General features: G+C 46.5%; 1 protein-coding gene across 3 annotated transcripts in view; it reads right to left on the bottom strand.

Annotated features, from left to right (window-relative positions):
• The window catches only part of ME3 (malic enzyme 3), an 88,670-nt gene that overhangs the window by 38,098 nt on the left and 30,923 nt on the right, over nucleotides 1-19,649 (bottom strand). For all 3 annotated transcript variants that reach the window (XM_088668810.1, XM_035114891.3, XM_088668809.1), the window contains 3 exons: nucleotides 13,047-13,180; nucleotides 11,621-11,770; nucleotides 5,339-5,414 (listed from right to left, as the gene is read on the bottom strand). In XM_088668810.1, the coding sequence (XP_088524936.1) occupies nucleotides 5,339-5,414; nucleotides 11,621-11,770; nucleotides 13,047-13,180 (360 nt within the window). The remainder of the gene's footprint in view (nucleotides 1-5,338; nucleotides 5,415-11,620; nucleotides 11,771-13,046; nucleotides 13,181-19,649) is intronic.

The raw sequence follows: 19,649 nt of genomic DNA, 5'->3' as shown, positions 1-19,649 counted from the left end.
AAATTGCAACGAAAGAAGAAGACCCTTCAATATTTAAAAATGCAAAGGTTAAAATGCCTGGAAGAATGCAGGAGTTAAGGAGTCCTGCCCAACTTGCTCAACCATGGCTTGTGGCTTAGCACTGCACCCAAACACGGCAGTGGAGTCCTTCCAAGCTCAGATGGCTAGAGAATAGTGCTGTTAAGGCCACAGGTTTGATCCCCATACGGAACAGCTACATACTCCTGCATTGCAAGGACCAGATCAGGCATAGGCAAACTCGGCTCTCCAGATGTTTTGGGAATACAACTCCCATCATCTGAAGGGCTGAGTTTGCCTATGCCTGGACTAGATGATGCTCTGAGCCCCTTCCACCTGTACAATTCTATTATTCTAACAGGGATCGTGCACATAGGCATATCAGGGCGAGAGGGCAGCGAATGCAAGACTAAGAGACTCGGATATTTCATCAGATTTACCTGCTTTAGGGAGTGGGTGGAAGAGGAATGAGAAAAAGCTGTGTTTACTTAGGAACAGAACAACAGACCTCACGAGGATTCCCCCCCCCCCCCCAGTTCAGAAGGAATTCGCTCTAAAATATTCTTAACATATTTCAGATGATTAAAGGGAGAATTCACTGGGGGGGGGGGTTAAAAACTTCTGCCATATGGCTTGAGGGTTTCTTTTGTTGCTGCCGTGGTCGGAAGATAAATAGGCGTTGCTATCCAGTCTAAAGCAACGAGCGTCACCCAAGGGGACTGACGGCTTCCTTCTTTTCCAGGTCGGCCAGTCGCTTTCGGTTGCAAAAGTTATGCGAAAAAGTTATCTACACGGGTAATCGCTTCTGACATGGGCGTGGGTGGAGGAAAGCTATTGTCTTTGTACACACACGGAAAATAAAAGCATGTGTGTGCATCTTTGTGGGTTAGATTTGCTGGCAGAACTCTGCCACGCATCTGCGTCCCCTTGGACTCATTATAAACACACTGCAGAGCCTCGCTCATCGGAAGTTTCCTCGTTGCACCTAATCAGGAGTTAGGTCAGGGGACATTCTCGGTGCAGAAACCAATTCAAAGCTAGGAGGCCAGACACAGAATGAGGTTAAGCAGACAGCAGGGCCCACATTCTCCAAGCCCTTTGTAACAGCGAAACCCTGATTAAAAGGGTATGATATACATTGGCTCTGTAATAGATGCATGCATTCAATTGGCTCTGGGGTCTCCCAGCCCCATTGTCACTGTAAACTTGAAACGAATATTACTTTGAGAAAAGTAAGGTCGGTGTGGCTATCTGCTGATTAAAGGCATTTGAGCTGATTAACCATCTGCTGCTTAGCCAACTCAAGAACTGGACATAATTAAGTGTGCAGATTAGATTAAAGAAATTCAAACCGCTATCAAATTAAGAAAATGTGCATATAACCAAAAACACAAATGCAGGTGCCTTTTTGACGTAGCGCAGAGATGACTTATAATTTAATATACCAAATGAGCTGGATGGGAAATCCACTTACTTTTACGGTATTACAGCAACACAAAAGAATCAGGACAGGATAAGACTCTAAAAGTAACTCGACTCACATCACCCCCCCCCCCAATTGAAGCTGAGCCCTGGCAGCTTGTGAACTCACAGCTTTGAGTGAGTAATCCATGGTTTAAAACTTGAGATCCTAATTTAGGGAGTTGTTGCTTTCCATCTCACCCCATCTTGCTTTTAGCATTTATCCACTGCCGGGTTGTGGGAACACGATGGTTTGCGGGAGTCTCCCAACACCATTCTGGCACTAAAACCAAAGTTTCAAAGCATTGCTCAAACCTGGATGGCTTTAAAAGCCTCTGGCTTGGCTGGGGCCCAGATCCATTAGGAGCTCCTGAATTGTGCCAACTGGTCATTATAGGAACAACTGTTCAGAAACTGATGCCTGATTTTCCTCTTCTCTCCCTGTCCCTTTCCCCTCACATGCCGTGTTTCTTTTAAGATTGTAAGTCTGCGGGGAGGGCCTGTCTTGCTTTGATTGCCTGTAAGCACTTTTGGGAGTCTTGTTGGCTGAAAAACTGGGTACAAATGCTCTAAATAAATACAGTGGTGCCTCACAAGACGAATTTAATTCGTTCCGCGAGTCAACTCGTTTTGCGAAAAATTCGTCTTTGGAATTTCTTTTTTTTGCCCATAGGAACGCATTAATTAAATTTCAATGCATTCCTATGGGAAACCGCGATTCGCAAGACGAATTTTTCGCAAAACGAATTCGTCTTGTGAGTCACCCATAGAATCGCAAGACGCATTCGTCTTGCGAAAAATTCGTCTTGCAGGGCATTCGTCTTGCGAGGTACCACTGTAAATGGGGTTTAGAGAAACCCATGGACATTAACGGCTACTCGCCACAGAGGCTACATACCACACCTGCAGTGTCTCAGGCAGTATGCCCTTGAAAATATTCCTGCATTGCATGGGGTTGGACTAGATGACCCTTGATGTCCCTTCCAACTCTACAATTCTATGATTCTATGAACATCACAAGTGGAAACTGCAAGTGAGAAGAGCGCTGCTGCATTCAGCTGCTGCTTGTGGGCTTCCCATAGGCATCTAGCTGGCCACGGTGAAGACACAATGTTGAACTAGATGGGCCTTGCCTGATCCATAGAATCATAGAGTTGGAAGGGACCCTGAGGGTCATCTAGTTCAACCCCCTGCAATGTAGGAATCTCAGCTAAAGCATCCATGACACATGACCATCCAACCTCTGCAGTCAAACAGCTCTTACTTGTCAGAAAGTTATTCCTGATGTTTACTTGGAATCTTCTTTCTTGTAACTTGAAGCCATTGGTTTGGGTCCTCCAGAACTGAAAACAACAAGCTTGCTCCATCTTCCATGTGACAGCCCTTGAGATATTTGAAGATGGCTATCGTATCTCCTCTCAGCCTCCTCTTTTCCAGGCTAAACATACCCTACTCCCTCAAGCGTTCCTCATAAGGCTTGGTTCCCAGATCATCTTGGTTGCCCTCCAGCAGAGCTCTTGTTTATTTTCTTGGAAGAATGTTGGAGAAATCCAACAGAAACCCACATTGGCCAACCAGATGCTTGTGAGAAACCCACAAGCAGGTCCCAAGCACAACAGCACTCTCTCCACTCTTGATTCCCAGCATTCAGGCACATAGTGCCTCTAACACAAGTTGCTTTCTATTTGTTGTTGTTTAGTCGTGTCCGACTCTTCGTGACCCCATGGACCATAGCACGCCAGGCACTCCTGTCTTCCACTGCCTCCTGCAGTTTGGTCAGACTCATGTTGGTAGCTTCGAGAACACTGTCCAACCATCTCGTCCTCTGTCGTCCCCTTCTCCTAGTGCCCTCCATCTTTCCCAACATCAGGGTCTTTTCCAGGGAGTCTTCTCTTCTCATGAGGTGGCCAAAGTATTGGAGCCTCAGCTTCACGATCTGTCCTTCCAGTGAGCACTCAGGGCTGATGTCCTTAAGAATGGATAGATTTGATCTTCTTGCAGTCCATGGGACTCTCAAGAGTCTCCTCCAGCACCATAATTCAAAAGCATCTATTCTTCGGCGATCAGCCATCTTTATGGTCCAGCTCTCACTTCCATACATCACTACTGGGAAAACCATAGCTTTAACTATACATACCTTTGTTGGCAAGGTGATGTCTCTGCTTTTTAAGATGCTGTGTAGGTTTGTCATTGCTTTTCTCCCAAGAAGCAGGCGTCTTTTAATTTCGTGACTGCTGTCACCATCTGCAGTGATCAAGGAGCCCAGGAAAGTAAAATCTCTCACGGCCTCCATTTCTTCCCCTTCTATTTGCTTTCTATACAGAATGGCAACCACAGAGTTCTCCAGGTAAAATTGGGAATATTCCCTGCTTGAAATGCTGAGGAGCTGCTGTCAGTCAGTGTAGACAATACTGAAGCTTGATGGGACTCCATGGTCTGAATTGGGAAAATGCCATTTCTTGAATCCTGCATATACTCCACCCACGTGGCTCTGGTTTCCTGATTTCTAACCCGGTTTGCCTCCGTGCACTTTTGAACCAGGCTTTAGTCCCTGACAACAATCCCATGCCAGACGGTAACCATAAATGACGTGGGAATTTAGCAAGCGTGGGACTGCAGAAAACAAAGGACCCCGCACTTTGATGGTAAACTTTGACGAAACCAGAGCAAATGCAATTGGGCATGCGCAACTCTACCACCCATGAGACTCAGTGTTTTAAGAATACCAAACTGCAAATTAGCCACATGACTGCCCGGAGCTTGATCTGCTTACACTCCTGAAAGTTCTCATTCAGCTTTGCAAACCTGTAACTTGTAAATGTTAAATGGGGTCGTTTCTTGCAAAGCAGCCCCACAAGTGACCCTGGAGATATTGCTGGTGACTTGGCAAGGCTTCCCTAGAAAGCTATGGACAGGTAGCATTTGCAAAAAATGCTTTGTTTTTAATGGGGGAAAGGGCCCGGGAGCAATTCTGTCTGCAAGGCACACTCCCATAATAGTAGATGCAAGCGAGTTGCAATTATTCAGTGATAAAGGAACGACGTGTGCTCAGAAGCAGTCACTTCATTATCAGTTCATGTTCATTGCTGCAATAGGTGGGAGGAGCAGAAAGCACCATTGTACCTACTTGAAGGGTCAATTTGCTTGCCCAGTGTAGTCTCTGAATATTGCAGGCTTCACCAGATGGGAGTGTAGCATCTCAGAACATCCAGGGCCATCTGGAATGCTTGAGAAAACTCAACCTATCTGCCTATGCCCACTCTGGATTTCCATGCTTGGTCACACTTCTCTGTGACAAAGAGACAGAACCCAGGAACCGGGTTTTAGATATGTAATGGCTGAGCCTTGACACTAAAGCTAATATCTGGGACAAAGCCCTCATAGACACAACCCCAAATTCCTGAAGCTTTTTGCAGCCGGAACACATCGCACACAAACATGAAATCTGCTCTAACAGCTTGAGATTTTGTAACCCCTTTCATAATCAGTTTCTATTCAGCTAAAAATGAGTCAAGATACCCATTACATACCCCGCAAGTGTCTCAAAAAAGCGGGGACATCCTGTTTTTTTATTGCGTGAGCTTGGGAGCCATTTTGGTTGCTGAGATCTTGCCTGCAGAAAAGTGTTTTTTTTGGGGGGGGGACACACCATTATCTCATGCAGCACTCCAAAACACACACTTTTGGGGTGCGACCATTTGGGTCCCTGTGATCTCATAGCGCCAAGATCTCACCCTGAAAAAACCACATCTTTGGGGCTTTGTGATCTCGAGCAGATCACATGACTCCCACGGGAACACAGATGGGAAGACATGCGCTTTGGTTTTGGGAGCCCACATGTGGGAGGATATTCCATTACCTTTATGTTTTCTTCAGGCCATGAGTCCAGCATCGTTGCAATATGTCCTTTATCGTGAATGGTAATGAACAGCCCCCTGGAGGAGAAGGGAAAAAAGAACAGAGCAATCGCAGTCTAAGAAAAGTTGCAATGCTCAGAAGTTGCAGTACTGTTTAGGAGGAAGAAAGGACACCTTGGTGTGCAAAAACAAGAAACTGGAGCATCTTTCATGCAAATGTTGAATCAGGAGTGGGGAATCCCAATCTCCCCCCCCCCCCAGCTGATATTTGCAACAATATGGAAGTCTCTACTGGTGCCAGTGAGGGATGCCCTACCAAAGCAGCAAATAGTAGAAGAGTTTTGCTGGCTCTGGCATTTCGAGATACATTCATACCTCTGGATACGAATGCTGCGGGTTGCGTACAACATGGGTTACGAATGCGCTGAACCTGGAAGTAATTGAAAGGGTTACTTCCGGGTTTGGCGGTTTGCGCATGTGCAGAAGCGTCGAATGACGTCATGCGCATGCACAAAAGCGCCGAATCGCGACCCGCCCATGCGCTGAAGCGGAGACACGGGTTGTGTACTGCTCATGTTGCGAACGGATCCCGTTCGCAACCAGAGGTACCACCGCTGTGTGTGTGTGTGTGTGTGTGTGTGTGTGTGTGTGTGTGTGTGTGTGTGTGTAATTCTATACCTCTGAGCATATATATACTGCCATTCTTCACTCCTGCTTCCCTTGTTTTTGTTAAATCTGCAAATTCCTGTCTGCTCTGTGTAACACAATGCACGATTTAATGATGCATCCACTCAGCAATACATTAAAAAAAGGACCTTGGATAAGGGATTCATGGTTTTGTTTCCAGTAATGAAAACTCCCCAAAAATGTATGCAATGAAGCATGGGTCTCCAGAGAGCCTTTCCAAGGAGCCACTCCCATTATTCCCATGTTTGCAGATATTCTTTCTGAGATTGCCAAGGCAAGTGCATGAGGCCCTGAAATTTGAAAACCAAACATTCGTAATTGTTTAGCTCTTTTGGGGAAGGCTTAAGCTAACAAGCACTCCTCCTAACAAAGGGCCAGTAATGGCAGAGGACTCTGCCTGAGCCTGCACTTCATTTCTCCAAGCACAGATCATAATTAACCATCCGAGAGGTTGAAGTAATGGCAGTGACTAATTGCTGCTTTTTATGGGTTGGCTCTCGCATGTATGTGCAAAGGCTTGGCTAATTGTTACAGGGTTTTGTTTCTGTTTTTTTTTTAAAAAAAACCCTAAGTAGCCAATAATTTATTTCCTCCTGCAAGTACTCTTAATGTGAAGTGGAGGAGAATGGAGAACTAGGCAAGAGAGTCAAGATGGATTTGTCTTGAAATAATTTGCAAGCAGAATGCAGAAGATAATAAGCCGCCTTCCTTTGCTGAGTAACCTTCTTAAGCTGCCATCGCATGTTTTAAGCCAGACCTTCGAATGAGAGCCAAAAGGTGCCATTTCCAAGGCATCTTTATGAATCCACTGCAAAAACACACACCCTTAAACCATGAGGATCTCAAGGGATCAGAAGATGTCAAGTTGTACAGACCCTTCAAGTGTCCCTATTTTTCAGGGACAATCCTGGATTTACAGAAGCCTTCCTGGTTTCTGATGTGATCCCAGAATGTCCCGCTTTTCCTTAGGACACCCTTATTTTCACTGGAGAATTGTTGGAGGGTATGGAGTTATCCGATCCCCGAGCCATCTGAAGGCAGCCCTGTATAGGGAAGTTTTTTTTAATGTTTAATGTTTTGTTAAGTTTTTATATATGTTGGAAGCTGTCCAGAGTGCCTGGGGCAGCCCAGTCAGATGGGCAGCGTATAAATATTATAATTGTTGTTGTTGTTGAATTGGATGTCCCTATTAGAGGATATGGTTGTAAAGATTACAGTGGAACCTCGGTTTACGAACGCGATCTGTTCCACTGAGGTGTTCGTAAACGGAGGCATTCGCTCCCCGAAGGCACGCTTCTGCGCATGCGCGAAGCGCCGATAGAGCTGTGCAGATCGCGTCTGCACATCCGATGCCACGGAACCCAGATGTAAACACTTCCGGGTCCGCGACGTTCGTAAATGGAGGCGTTCGTAATACGGGACTGTTTGTAAACCGAGGTACCACTGTAGTAGTAGTAATAATAATAATAATAATAATAATAATAATAATAATTTTATTATTTATACCCCGCCCATCTGGCTGGGTTTCCCCAACCACTCTGGGCAGCTTGCAATGAAATACTAAAAATACAATAAAATAAAAAAATTCCTTCAGTAGCACCTTAAAGACCAACTAAGTTTTTATTTTGGTATGAGCTTTCGTGTGCATGCACACTTCTTCAGATTCTTCAGTGGTATCTGAAGAAGTGTGCATGCACACGAAAGCTCATACCAAAATAAAATCTTAGTTGGTCTTTAAGGTGCTACTGAAGGAATTTTTTTATTTTACTTCGACCCAGACCAACACGGCTACCTACCTGTAACCAATACAATAAAACATCACACATAAAAAACTTCCCTAAACAGGGCTGCCTTCAGATGTCTTCTAAACATCAGAGAGTTGTTTATTTCCTTGACATCTGATGGGAGGGCGTTCCACAGGCAGGGCGCCACCACCGAGAAGGCCCTCTACCTGGTTCCCTGTAACCTCACTTCTCGCAGGGAGGGAACTCCCAAAAGGCCCTCGGAGCTGGACCTCATAAACTAGCATTTATGGGATATGCACTGCTACGTCTATGCAGTCTTTCTCCCTTTTCACCAATAAAACATTAAGAGGAGCCTGCTGGATCAGACCAGTGGTCCATCTAGTTCAGCATCTTCGTTCTCACAGTGGCCAACCAGATGTCTGGGACAAACCCACAAACAGGTCCCGAACTCTCCCCATTTGTGATTCCCAGCAACTGGCATCTAGGGGCATACTGCGTTTGACAGTGGAGGTATAGCATTGCCACTTTGGCTAGTAGATGTTGGTCGGGAATGATGGGACACCCAGAAGACATCAGGTTGGGGAAGGCAGCTGTAGCCATGGTTTAAGGTTGGTTAGAGATCCCTGGTTTGTTAGGGAGCAACAAACCACGATCATGGGTTCAAACATTAATGGGAAACTAAGCTTTAATTGTGCCTTCCTGGCTTATTTCTTTTCTTCACCCTGTGTAAGAGCAAAGCAGGAGCGATCAGGGAGCGTGCATCAGAAACCGTGATAAGCGAGAAAGCCAGATTTTATTGTGCCATGCGAATGCAGCCAATGAAGACAAAAGTTTTTTTTGCAATTCGGCTAGAGGTGACGGGTCACATGGGGTGTAGTCTTTGGCAGAAATCATTTAGCTTCTTGAGAGAAATAACTGCTTCAGTGGCTGGAAGCAGATGTATCTGAAGAAAGGAAGCCCTTTTTTTATGAAAGGAAACTAAAGAAGTGGGGGAAAGAATTTTGGCTCCCTTTTCCATAAACATGAAACCCACATATCTCAGGAATGGCTCCCTCCTGTTGCAGCAACCCTCTTCTCATGATCTTTCAATCCAGCTAGCATTTTATTGCCAATGAAGAAAATTGCTAGTCGTAGCACTGTGCTCTCTGTCTGTTCTTGAAATCAGCTTAATGAATGTATTGGGGATAACTAGCTGAGTGTTTCCAGTATATAAACAATGCTGTCTCTGTAAAGGTCCAGCACAGATCTAACTTGCCTGATCATAGTTAGGAGACTATGATCAGGAGGAGACAGGGGGTTTGTGAGTTCCCTCCCTGCTTCATGGATCTTTCAAAATCAGGTTATATGGCAGGATGGGAGGAGTACAGACAGGGGTTTTTGTGTGTGTGGGGGGGGGGTATATTCTGCAGCATGTCATTGCCGCAATAACAGTGCACTAGAAATGGATTTATATTAGACCGTCCACGTATCATGCTTTTTATTTGTGGTTCTACAATGTTCCCTCGGGACCATCTTCATGCAAAAACAGATGCTCTGTCACTGAGCTCCAGCCCATTACCATGGAGAATGGGGTTAACAAACTCTTTCCTGTGCCTCAACTCAAACTGGAGTGGGATGGTACCGCTGTCCCTTCAGGCTTTGCAGAACTGGGGGGGAAAGACACAGAATGTCCCTGGTTCAGTCCCAGGCATCTCGTGGTAGAGCTGGGAGAGGTTTCTATCTGAAACTAAAGGGTTCTGGGTTTTTTTGTGTGTGTGGTTTTCCCTAACCTAACCCGTTCTGATTTTGTGAACTGCAGAGATCAGAGAGCCAGCATTATATCCTCACCCAGCCAAATCTGACTGGACAAGAACCTTTCTAAGGAAGGAAGAAAAATGCTTAACACAAACAAGAAGAGCATTATTTCTCAAGTGAAAACTACCCCTTTTAAAAGAGGAAGTTTCTAGGGGGGGTCAAGAAACAGATAATTGGAAAAAGATGTCGTGGGAAGGCAGCTTCCAAAAGAGCGGGAATTATTGGCAGAACCTTTGCAAAGGAAGTCTTGCCTTCTTTGTGAATTAGGAAAACAACTGCACTTTAAGGAGATAGTAGCAGGTGAGGGGAACCCGTGCCTCCCGCCCAGACCTTGTGCAATGAAGCTCTTATCAGACTCCAGCTCTTATCAGTCCCACCCACCATGACCAACAACCAAGGAACCCCCTAAGGAAGAAGGCTCAGAGCCCGGGAAGCAGTGGTGGGACTATGATGAGTGGTCAGAGGGAGAAGAGGAGGAGTCAGGAGCTGAAGAGGGAACAGGGCTTAGTGAGAAGGGAGAGTCTGTGGCAGAGAGAAGTCCAGAATCAGACACAGAAGCTGAAGCAGTGGAGAGGGATGAGGGAGGACAAGAGGCAGAGATGAGTCAGGCTGATGCAGAGTCACAGATGTCTCCCCCTCCTGCTGCAACAAGCTTCCCTTCCCCCCTGGTCTCCCAGAACCAGAAGAGGCATGAAGAGGGAAGAGCAGAGACACACACACAGGCACAAGTCTCAGATTGCTTAGGAAGGACCCAGGAGAGTAAGAGACTTGGGCAGCTGTGGGGAGGCGGGGACCTTCAGTCTCCACAACTGCCTCACAGGGGCAAGACCCACCAAGAAGAATTGCTGTGCTCATTAGGCCTGGCACTCCTTGTTTCTTCTAATAAAGAGCTAACTTCACTTAATCAGTGTGTTTTATTGCTGGCTCACTCCTGAGAAGTGAGGACGTATTCAATGACGTAGCAAAAGTTTAAGAAGAATGTGAAACAAATCCAGTACATCCCAACGTGGGGCTTGGACTCAGAACCCTGAGATTAAGGGTTTCGTGCTCCACCAATGGAGAGTTGCCCATCTCGTCCAGCACTTTGTTCTCTCAGTAGCCAACCAGATGCCACTCCTGGAAAGCTTGCAAGCTGAATCCGAGCGCAACAGCGCTCTTCCTAGCTGTGATTCCCAGCAACTGGAATCTGATAGTACTGTCCTATCTCAACCGGGACGATGTTTCACAGAACAGCATAGCTGCCAAGTTATCCCTTATTTTAAGGGATTTTCCCTTATGCTGAATAGGCTTCCTCGTGAGAAAAGGGAAAACTTGGCAGCTATGGAACAGGGGCAACCACAGTGAAGGCCCCACTACAATGAAATGGGCTTCTGATATTTTAGGGAGCTAGAGGGTAAATCCTCCTGCAGAATGCAGTCACCTAGTGCCTTCAAAAGTTAGCTCCCCTACCCCTACTTGACCTTTCCTTGTAAAAGGAAGCAGGACAAAGCTGCTGGCAGGCTGATTGACAGCTCCAGTTAAGGGCTCTTTGGCTGTCCTAAACCTGCCAATCTAGACCACCTTTGCCTTGCTCTGCCCTCACTCTTGCTAAGTTTGCCACCCAGGGTCTGCAGGCATGGTTCACATGTGTAGCAATTTCTGGCTCCTGACTCAGCAAAAAGGCATTTGCTGAACCAGCCCTCATGACAAACCACACAGCAAACTCTGTTTACCCCCAAGGGTTGAACAGCAAGACAACAAGAATCTTAAAGGTTATGGAACTGACGGAGGAGGGCTAAAGTGAGAATGTTTTCGCAGTTAAATTTAGCTAGATTGCACTGTCCTGTTCTTGAACAAAACTACTCTTGTTTTGCAGGAATTCTCCCCCAGCATGCCATTAAACAAATACATAGCTGCATCATTTGATCAAGAATCGCGAAGGCTGTTTCTTTTTTTCTTGAGGGCCACCCACATTAAGAGGCGTACCAATGACAAAAGGAGCATTCGTTTTCAATTAAGCGTGGGGGGGGGAGGCACAATGATGGGGTAAGAGAGATAAAAATAGTCCCGTCTACTCACCGAGGCCTTCTGAAAGCCAGCCCATACTGCTGACAGGCCAAGCCGACGGTGGGAGTGTATACTATAGGCATGAATCTTTCTATGTCCGATGTGAGGACCCGGTAGAACAGCTTCTCATTTCGATCTTGGAGCGTCATAAGGATGATATACCTGCCGAGGGCAGCGGGAGGTGGGAGGGGGGACAGAGAGGTGGAAGAAAAGCATGAGGAAAAGAAGGACATTGTTGATGCCAAGCAGAAGCAACAGAGCCAGTTCTCTGCCAGATTTTTTTTTTGGGGGGGGAACGTCCGCCATCTCAATCCATGCTTCTTATAGCTGCTATTAGGCAAGAGGCCCCATGTTCAATCTCTGGTACCCCCAGGTAGGGCTAAGAGAGCCTTACTCCAAGGTAAGTGAGCACAGGACTGCAGCCTAAGAGTCCAAGTAGGCAGAGCTCCTTGCCCCTCCCCAATCCTCGGAAAACCAAAGCAAATTACAGAGAGATGTAAAGATGGTAGGACAAATTATGCAAAGCAAAAGAAGCCGTAGCTTCTGTGCAATTTTATTGATTTATTATTAACTCCTCTGGTGAGAAATACAGAGCTATTGGTGTTGGAGAAGGGGTCGCAAGAGTATCGTGCATGTGAGATCAAGGTGAATTTAAAGAGGGAAAGCGATGGCAGCTTCCCAAGCAATATTGAGGATATGGTAGGGGGATTGTCCCCATTTCATTTCAGGCTGGAAGCAGAAACATTGGCTGCATTGAAAGCAACTACCCTTTCCTACTCTACTTCCCCCGCAATACGCTAGTGTATAAAGCCCTAAATCACTTAGGCCCCAAATATCCGTAAGACCACCTCCTTCCCTAGAGACCACCCCCTTCCTTTTGGGTGTTGCGATCAGCAGAGGAGGTCCTCTTTGCAGTTCCAACACCCTTAGAAACCTGGGGTGGTGTTGGCCCAGGAGAAGGCCTTCTCTGTGGTAGCCCCTAAGTTGGGGAACTCTCTCCTCAAAGAGGTGCACCTGGGACCTTCATTGCACAACTTTCATAGTATGCAGAAGCATAGCTGCCAAGTTCTCCCTTTTTTTAAGGGAAATTCCCTTATGCTGAATAGGCTTCCTCGTGAGAAAAGGGAAAACTTGGCAGCTATGTGCAGAAGGCGCACCTATTTATCCTGATCTTTGAGATATATTTGTTCCCTGAGATATATATGTTTGAACCCACTCTAGTTGCATTTGCAATTTCTTTTAAACTGTGACCCATCCTGGAACCTTCTGTCAACCACCTGCTATTGCAAACAATGTAAGGCATGCAGTCATATTGCAAGTTTCTTCGCCACCCGCAGAGTCCTTCGGAGTGAGCAACCTTATTTTCCGCACATCCTTCCTAATGTTTAGCTCTGGCCACATCCCCTTGTCCGGCGCTCTTGCCTCACACCTTGCTTACTTGTCTAGGTCGCTGGATTTGGTCTCGTAGCTTTTGAGGACGCGGAGAACTTGAACGTCTTGGCTCAGGAAGCAAGGAGGGAGCAGGCCATGGATTCCCAGCTGCAGCCTCTCTTCGAGGGTAAAGGCCATTCCCTAGGAAGGAAGAGAGGATGTGTTGAAGCAGTTATGGAATGGATAGCCTCTCTTAACAGAAAGGAAGTATTATTAGATTTCCACTTTGGTGGACTCTCTTTGGGATGTGCCACAAAGAAGAAGAACTTCTAGGGAGGCATTTTGAGTCCTCCACCCCTCTTGCATTCTCACAGCAACCCTGTGAGGTGAGATTCACAAAATGTGTAAGGGTATGCGTACCCCTGCATATCCACAGTCAAAGGCAGCAATGCTTCTGAATACCAGTTGCTGGAAACCACAGGAGGGGAGAGTGCTTTGTTAGCAGATTCAGCTGCACGCAACCTTCCTCTGAGCCAGCCCGTGCTACAGGGATGACTAAACAGATCGAGATGGGCGTGCCAAAAATAATATTGCTTTCATTTAAGTTATTGCATTGGAATATTGAGAAATGAAACATACACATTTTTTTTTAAAGAACCCATTTGAAAAGGTTTCCAGGAGGTGGCGTGACTCACGGCTTCCAAATAACAACAAACAATTCGAGTGTCTTGAACAGCATGTGGTAACCTATCAGGCTGAACCCGAGAAAAATATTTTCATTCAAGTACAGTCATACCTTGGTTTAGGTATGCTTCGGTTTGAGTACTTTCAGTTTAAGTACTCCGTGGACCCAGTACTCCACCGCGTGCGCCCAGTACTCCACCGCGTGCGCATGCGCATAAACGATCTGCGCACGCGCGCTATCCCCGCTCAGATTAAGTACTTTTCAGGGTGCGAATGGCACCCCGGAACCAATTAAGTACTTAACCTGTGGTACCACTGTATTGGCTTTGATTTATGTTCCATGGCAACCATCGCAGACAATTTGCAACACTGATTTATTTATTTAAAAAACTCAGAACCTGTGTGTCTTCTCTGAAGAAACCCTTATTTGAAACTCTGGTGAGCCGCTGCCAGTCAGTGCAGACAATATTGAGATAAGCAGACCAATGTCCCGACTTTGTATAGGGCAGATTCCTATGTTCCTATGTGAATTTCAGTGCCTTACATTCTAACTGGAGGCAGCGCCACGCAGCTCCCAACACCTGCCAGCGGAGCTGTGGCAGTTCACAGCCACAAGTGGCCCAGCCACTGCTAGATTTGGGTTGACAAGCAGCGTGCAAGGCATCTCTTTTATGCAGGCCAGACATACCTCAGGCATCCAGCCATAAAGAAAAACTCGAGAGGCCAGTGAGAGCTAGTGCCATATGCTTCCTCCACTGTTGGAGGCCATATATATGAAAGGATGTCATATGGAGGAGGGAGAAAGATTGTTTTCTGCTGCTCCAGAGAAGTGGACACAGAGCAATGGATTCAAACTACAAGAAAGAAGATTCCACCTAAACATTAGGAAGAACTTCCTGACAGTAAGAGCTGTTCGGCAGTGGAATTTGCTACCAAGGAGTGTGGTGGAGTCTCCTTCTTTGGAGGTCTTTAAACAGAGGCTTGACAGGCATATGTCAGGAATGCTTTGATGGTGTTTCCTGCTTGGCAGGGGGTTGGACTGGATGGCCCTTGTGGTCTCTTCCAACTCTATGATTCTGTGATTCTATATGACTCTGAATACCAGTTGCTGGGAATCAAAAGTGCAGAGAGCAGTGACGTGTGGCCAATGGACTGGGGGACTGGGCTATTCCCCTAAATGTTTCCAGTAAATTAGAGTATTAAAGTATTAAAGCCTGGTGCCTCTTTCCCAAAGCGCAGGAAGCTTCTACCCAACTTAGGGAGGGAGGCATGATGCTCCAACGAGGTCCAAGAGTCCTTTCATCAATTTCCCAAAGCCTGCCCAGCTGGGAGAGACCCTAGTCTGAAACCATGGAAAGTTGCTGCCAGCCAAGGTATTTAACTTGATGAGCTGATGGTCTGACTTGGTTGGAGGCAGCTTTGAGTGTTCTTGTGCTAACCACTCAACAACCAAAAGCCCTCGCACCTCAAGCAGAATATTTCCTAGCCCTGCCGCTTGAGGTTCCTTGGCTGGAGATGGTTTCATTCCCAACGGGCAAATCCCGTTAACGTCTACGATCTACGAATCTGAGGCCCTGGAGCCTGGACGACTGCCGATGCCAAAGGGAAATATCATAAATGGCAAGGAATCGGTTTTCCTGTGGTGATTTCCTGACGAAGCTATTTAAATTCTGCAAATGCCGACACAAAGTGTTCTGTGCGTCAGAAGAGGAGCGGAGCCAAGCCTGAGAGGTGAACTTTGCTCCCTTTTGACCTTGCGCTCCAAACAAATAACTCAGCAAGAGTCCAGATAATGTCCCTCAGCCAACTATGGGTGATGCCAACCGCATGAAGGAAGGAGGAGAAATGGTCCCAAACCTATTAAAAATCAGTCACATGGTTCCTGACTAGCTATCCACTCTGGTCGATGTCAGAAGCACATGTTGGAGGCTTCTGGGCACTCAGCAAGCACAAGTACATTAGGGTAAGAATCACTCAGCTGCAAAAGAAGAAGATAGAGAGACGTTTATCAGTTTTTTACCAAGCCAGGCCCATTGGCCCATCTACCTCAGTATTGTCTACACTGACTGACAGCAGCTCTCCAGGGTTTCCGGAAGCCCATGCAAAGCAGATGCTCTAACCACTGAGTTATGGCCTTTCCCAAAGACAAGAACCCAGGGCCTGTCAACGAAGCTGAATTTTGGAGGGTTTTGGACAGGAGAGAGGTGCACTGCTTTACACAGCGCATAGCCAAATTGGACGAACTCATGGAGAATAAAGCAATGCTCTACGGGGCTAATTCAGGGGTAGGCAATCTAAGGCCCATGGGTCACAAGCACCCCACGGGGGTTGTTTAACCGGCCCACAAGTCGCCCCTAAACTGAGCCGCCCACTCGGCGAGTCCTCACGCGCTGGACTAAACCGGCGCGGGGGCTCGCTTTTGCAGCACCAGAAATCGCGTCTGTGCATGCGCAGATGCCAGAAATCGCATCTGCGCCGACACTGGAAATCGGGTCTGCGCCGACGCAGATGTTGGAAATCGTGGGCGTGGGCGCAATCCGGCCCACGGAGGGATCTCCGCTGGAGTGAACCGGCCCAGGCAAGGTAAACCTTGCCAACCCCTGGGCTAATTCAAGGAATGTTGGAAGTAGACTAATAGCTGCTGATAACTTCTCCCCCCCCCACTTTTCTTTCAACAGTTATTTATTGGTTTTTCAACAAATACAAATACAAGAACCATCAAACACTTATCAAGCAGTACATCTAATGGTCTTTGTTCTATCCATTGACTCTAGACATAAGCTTACATGTTCAACCATATTACCTAACATAACCTCCCCGCTGCAAATATTGAGCGGTTGTTGTATCGTGGTCTTGATTTTGTTCATTCACATACCGGTAGTTAAAGAAAGGGGTGTTCCATGTTTGTTGGAAGGTGTCTTTATTTGTTATGCCTTCAATTGCCCTCCTGTGTCTGGTGAGACGCTCGGACATTGTGGCATCCCATATATTATTTTTCCGTATGTTCATGAGAGGGTTTCTGGACCACTCCCTCCCTTAAAGCCATCTCTGCTCGCTCAAAGTCAGTCTCTGATAACCTCCACAGAGAGGTCTATGACTGTAATAAAGATCTGGATTGTATAACCTCAGTTAATTTGTTTATTCCACTTTAAAAACCATCCGCGTTGGGCCTTTGGCCTGATCCAGTGGGCCTTTTTTTACGAGTTGAGCTATCTCAAATTGCCTCAGCTGGTGAGTTTTATATTTCTGAGGCTTAACTAACAAGACGACAGGGCGGCTTCCTCAGCCCACGTGAAAACATCTCCTTAGAGATGGGGGCATCCACTGATTATTGCGCCTCCTCCCTCAACCTGCCCCAAATCTTCACTTTTGGCTTTCTCGAAGGCTGACAAAGGGCTCAGTGTCCTCCTGCCTGTTTAAAGAAAATAGGCAAATGTATTCCAGGTCAGTCTCAGCGACAAAGAGAGATCCTTCTGTGTTTCTCCTGATGCCTGCCAAATTACATGAAAAGTTAGTTGCGGGAAACAATTCCCTTTTTTAAAATATACAATGCGATTCTTTCAGTGACGTTCTTATTGAGGACTCCCTTTCTTCTTCTTCTTCTTCTTCCTCAAGGCTCTTCGTTTCCAGTTAAGCCACCAAAGAAATGGAGGAATAATGACCTTTCTATAGGCCATTTGCCTCTGTTTCGGACATAAATTAAGGCACGTTATTCATTTGGCGCCTCGGAAACGACAACCAGCTTCTCTCTCCGTTTAACCAGGCCTCTGCACATAGGCGAAACATATGGTACCCAAATCCTGATCTTAATTACACATGGGAGCGGTAAACCCTTTTGTGTTCACTTGGACCACAAAATGGCCACACTCCAAAGCAGGCCATTTGCTAAGGACCCCGCTGCTTGATTCATTCCGTAAACCGAGACTTCTGTTTTATAAAGGAGGCTGAAAGGAAAGGAAAGGAAAGGAAAGGAAAGGAAAGGAAGAGAGAGAGAGAGAGAGAGAGAGAGCAGAAAGCTTCTAATGGCATCTTCTCCTACAGCATACAAAATACCGGTATTAAGGGCTGAAAGGTAACTCTGTTCTGGAAAAATCCTCGATATTTGCAGATAATACTGGAACCCTGAATGGCAAGGATAATTCCATTTCTGAATTAAGGGTTATCTCTGTTATTAGTAAGTCAGTTAAACCAGGGTGGTGGAGGTGCTGCTCATCGACCAGGCAGAGTGTCATTATCTTTACTGAGGTAACTCGTGTTCTGACTGGCTATGCAGTTCTGAGGGAGTTTTCCTCTGTATGTTTGGTTGACTGTCCCCCTCCAATGTAGAAGGCCTGACCCATGTGAAAGACAAAAATTCTCTGCTCCTTTCTCCTCAAATTATGCATGGTTTTTTTTATTCAGTTTGCTCTGTAAAGTGCACCAAATAAGTAGCTCTGCTTGTGGAAACCTGCACAACTGCATCCACTAGCACAATGGGGCTTTTGCCCCTCTTTATCTCCCCCCCCAATTGCCTCCTCTAGATTGGCGGGGGGGGGGAATTCAGGAGAAGCCCCTAAACAGTATGAGTGGGGAAGAGAGGGGAGGTGGTTCCATGAAACAAGCCGAAATGCTGGTGCTGATCGCAACGCTGAATTCTTCCCAGTGTTACCAGGACTTTCCTCCGCATTATTTAATTGACGTCGTTGACAAGCCAATGAATCTGAATTGTGGGAGAATCAGGATGGCCCCAAATAAGGACCGTTTCACGCAGTGAATAGTTAAACTATGCAATTTGCTACCAGGTATTAGGGACCTGAGTTGTTCAGGAATGAAACGTGAGCCCCTTGAATTTGGCCTGGAAACCAACTGGCAGCTAATCTCCGGGGAGCAATAGTGGAAGAGGGCTAGTGGTCTAAGCCCTGCCTCCCATAAGCCTTTGCTTTCGCACTGTGGGGGAAGAGGAAGCTGAACAAGACTAGCTCTCAGTCTGATCCAACAGTGTGTGGACCATCCTTGATGACTAGCAAAGGCCTTTCTTACTTCTGCAAAGAGGTGCTTCTAAAGCCTAATGCTGAACTGCTCAGAGATAGCTCAGTTGGAAGAGCCTGAGATTCTTAATCTCAGGGTCATGAGTTTGAACCCCACACTGGGCAAAAGATTCCTGTATTGCAGGGGGTTGGACTAGATGACCCTCATGGTCCCTTCCAACCCTACAGTTATTTGATTCTTGTGCTCCATAAATTGGCCTAAAGAAAAGAAGCTCTGGTACAAAATAACACACACACACACACGCACACGCACACACACAGTCTCTTAGAAGGAGTGGTGAGCCTATTGAACAAACAAACGAAAACCACAGTTGGAAAGGGTGGGGAAGGCGCGTCAGGAGGGGGGCATACAAAAGCAGTACAAAGTGTTGATCATCACAAAAATGTTCCCAAAAACCAAGCGGGAAAAGACGATTAAAAATAAAGTTGGCATGCAAAAGGGATGGGCAACCAACTGTGAGCAGCACATCATAAAAAGCATTGTTAGGGCAGCAGTTCACAGGTCCGCAAACATGAGGCATCTGCATCCTGGAAAGCGTTGCCCAAACATCTACAAATAAAGCAGCCTTGAGGGTTACATGAGGATTTAAAATCAGGATCAGCTGCGGCCCCAACTCCTTAACCACCAGATCTCACCCCATGGCCTGCTGCTAGTCTGGCCCCATCAAGAGGACTGGAACCTTTAAAATAGGAAACAGACATCATATTGATTTCCCTGGCTTATATTGTGGTTGCATTCTTATCGGCGCAGGGCTGATAGAAACTTTGGGGATACGGGTGAGAAAGACGATTGGGGCAATGGAATGGGAGGGAAAGGTTAAACACACCCTCCCCAAGAGATAGAGCTCAAATCAGAACCAGAGCACACACCCACACACCCACAACAGGGGTGTGCTGCTTTGAGAGTTAACAACAAGACAGAGGACATGAGATGCGACTACAGACCACAGTCTATTCCA

The sequence above is a fragment of the Zootoca vivipara genome, chromosome 4 (assembly GCF_965207765.1).
Source record: "Zootoca vivipara chromosome 4, rZooViv2.hap1.1, whole genome shotgun sequence".
NCBI lineage: Eukaryota > Metazoa > Chordata > Lepidosauria > Squamata > Lacertidae > Zootoca > Zootoca vivipara.
The sequence above is the reverse complement of the archived record's forward strand: the minus strand, read 5'-3'. Positions and strand labels throughout refer to the sequence as shown.